This window comes from Olea europaea, chromosome 21 (assembly GCF_002742605.1).
Source record: "Olea europaea var. sylvestris chromosome 21, O_europaea_v1, whole genome shotgun sequence".
Taxonomy (NCBI): Eukaryota; Viridiplantae; Streptophyta; class Magnoliopsida; order Lamiales; family Oleaceae; genus Olea; species Olea europaea.
This window is the reverse complement of record NC_036257.1, coordinates 17,994,284-17,996,585: the sequence shown is the minus strand read 5'-3', so window position 1 is coordinate 17,996,585 and position 2,302 is coordinate 17,994,284. Positions and strand designations below refer to the sequence as shown.

Sequence of the window (2,302 nt, the reverse complement as noted above, 5' to 3'; positions counted from 1 at the left end):
TTTTTTTCACAAATCTTATTACTTTTTCCTACTTCTAAACTACATGTAGAAAATAAAATTACTTTTCAAAAATCCACTTCTCAAATTTTTTTAACAAATGAACAATAATCTTGGGGAATATTAACTTAAAAAAAATCATGTAATTTTTCCTTATAAGATCACATTAAAATTAATTTCCCACTTTTCACATCATAATACATACATATATATACAATCTTTTGGCGCATTCTTTTATCTCACGCTTTGCTGGCAGCCGCAGTGTGAGGGTTCGGTTCCTGAGATATGGAATTAGACTCTTTATAGGCTCAGTGTACAAGCAGCTCTTATTTCCTGACCTGTTAGGACACATCTCACGATTTACTTCCTTCACAAAACTCTAGGAGCGAGGTGGTGGTGGCCCTCAAGGTTGGAGTTCAAACTTTATATATGCACATATAGTAGATCTATTAGTTCAAATTATGACATCGGCATTCGAGCGTGACCGTGCATTGACTCGAATATCGAGGTGCCATAATTTGAAATATTTGAAGTATATGTCATTATTTGAAAGAAAGATACTAACACGCGTGCATATATGATTGACATTGTCACATTCAAAATTTTCTCTTTACTTTGGGGTGGGGTTGAGTTCTTAAAATCTTCTACAGATTACCTTTCCGCGTAAATGAAGTGTGGTGTAGGGGTGGGGTGGTATGGGGTTGGGGGTGTACAGTACGATATCATCCCCTATAATTAACTGAAGTTACTAAACTAACTTCTCGTACTCCTCAGACCTTTCAAAAAGAGAAGTAAAGAGTTCAAACTTTCTGTGCTCTTTTTAAAAGCCATCTAGTCCATTAATCCATTCACAAATCAAGAAAATGAAGGTACAGTTCATTTTTAATCCTATAATAAACCGCAAAAGTTATAGTATTTTCATTTAATTTTCTCTAAGAATTCGATGGAATTCTCCTAAGTTTGGTACTAAATCGTTGTTTGTTTGCAGCAAAAGATTGTGATTAGGTTGTCAATGAATGATGACAAATCTCGCTCCAAGGCCTTGAAGACTGTTGTTGGTGTATCAAGTAATTTTTACTACACCTTCTGTATTTCTCGACATGACATGACACAGCACAACGCAATGGTGGCAATTTAAGGCTTGATTTTAAATGTTCATTTTTATTTTTGGTACCTATGTTAAGGCCTTAGTTTGCGTACTAACAAACGTTATAATTTTTAGAACATCTTGAGTCGGCTGCTTTAATAGGGACGGAAAAGAACCAATTGGAGGTGGTCGGAGAAGGAATTGATGCGGTGGTTCTCACAAGGGCATTAAGGAAAAACGTGGCACACGCGGATTTGGTCAGTGTCACAGAAGACAAGAAATCAGAGGAGAAAAAGGGTGATACAAAGAAGAAAAATGAGGCTCCGGTACCCCCACCAGATGTTTGGTACAGTGTCCCTTGTTATAACGGTCATCACTACCCAATTCATGTAGTTAGGGAACCCAGCTATGATCCTTGCACCATTATGTGATGAACTAATCCAATTTCCTTTGGAAATGGATCAAAATTATTAGTCCTTGGGCTAGAAATTTCAGTTTTCTGAACCTTGTGACAAACAAATTTTATGGCTTGATCCCTCGATATGCTTTTGGTATAATTGCCGTATTTAGTTCTTAAATGTCGTCCCTCTTGCACGAATGGTTCTTAAAGTTTACTTTTGGCATCGAGATCCCTTACCTATCATTTTATGCTCTCCTACTTTTATGTAAACTGGCCTATTTTATAACGGTGGTGTTAGCGGTACATATAGTGTACCTAAGCGTGTACACCCTTCTCATATGGGATGTGGGATCCATCCGAATAAAAAACACTTATTCAGGTGGACCCCACACCCCATGTGAGGGGGGTGTACACTCTTAGATACACCCCATTATGTACCACTAGATTAATTGATTTTATAATATATGATTGGGGAATCCTTAATCCCTATCGACCTTCCTTGGATGAGTTTAAAAACTTAATAAGGATGTGTGGATGTCTTTGCTGAGAAAAATGATCAGAAAATATCGAAATGAACATTTAATGTCAACGTCTTCCACAGCAAAAATTTCCGCATTCTATATATGTGTCATTAAAAATATTCCACAGACAAATCAAATAATATTCATTGTGAAAACTGAAAACTTAGAGAAGACAAGAATTTTTCTGAATAAGAAATTGAACAGACGCAAAATTTTCAGTAAAAATTTAAATAAGATGCACTACTGACCATTAGCATCACAATCAAGGCAATCAACTAATATTAATTAAATCTACCC

At 36.1% G+C, this 2,302-nt stretch overlaps 1 protein-coding gene across 1 annotated transcript; it reads left to right on the top strand.

The window, feature by feature from the left end:
• The first annotated feature begins 745 nt into the window (after positions 1-745).
• Positions 746-1,707, top strand: LOC111370984 (heavy metal-associated isoprenylated plant protein 46-like). Its single transcript, XM_022992911.1, has 3 exons — positions 746-866; positions 986-1,064; positions 1,220-1,707. The coding sequence occupies exons 1-3, from the start codon at positions 861-863 to the stop codon at positions 1,513-1,515; spliced, it is 381 nt and encodes a 126-aa protein (XP_022848679.1). The 5' UTR covers positions 746-860; the 3' UTR covers positions 1,516-1,707.
• The last annotated feature ends 595 nt before the right edge of the window (positions 1,708-2,302 follow it).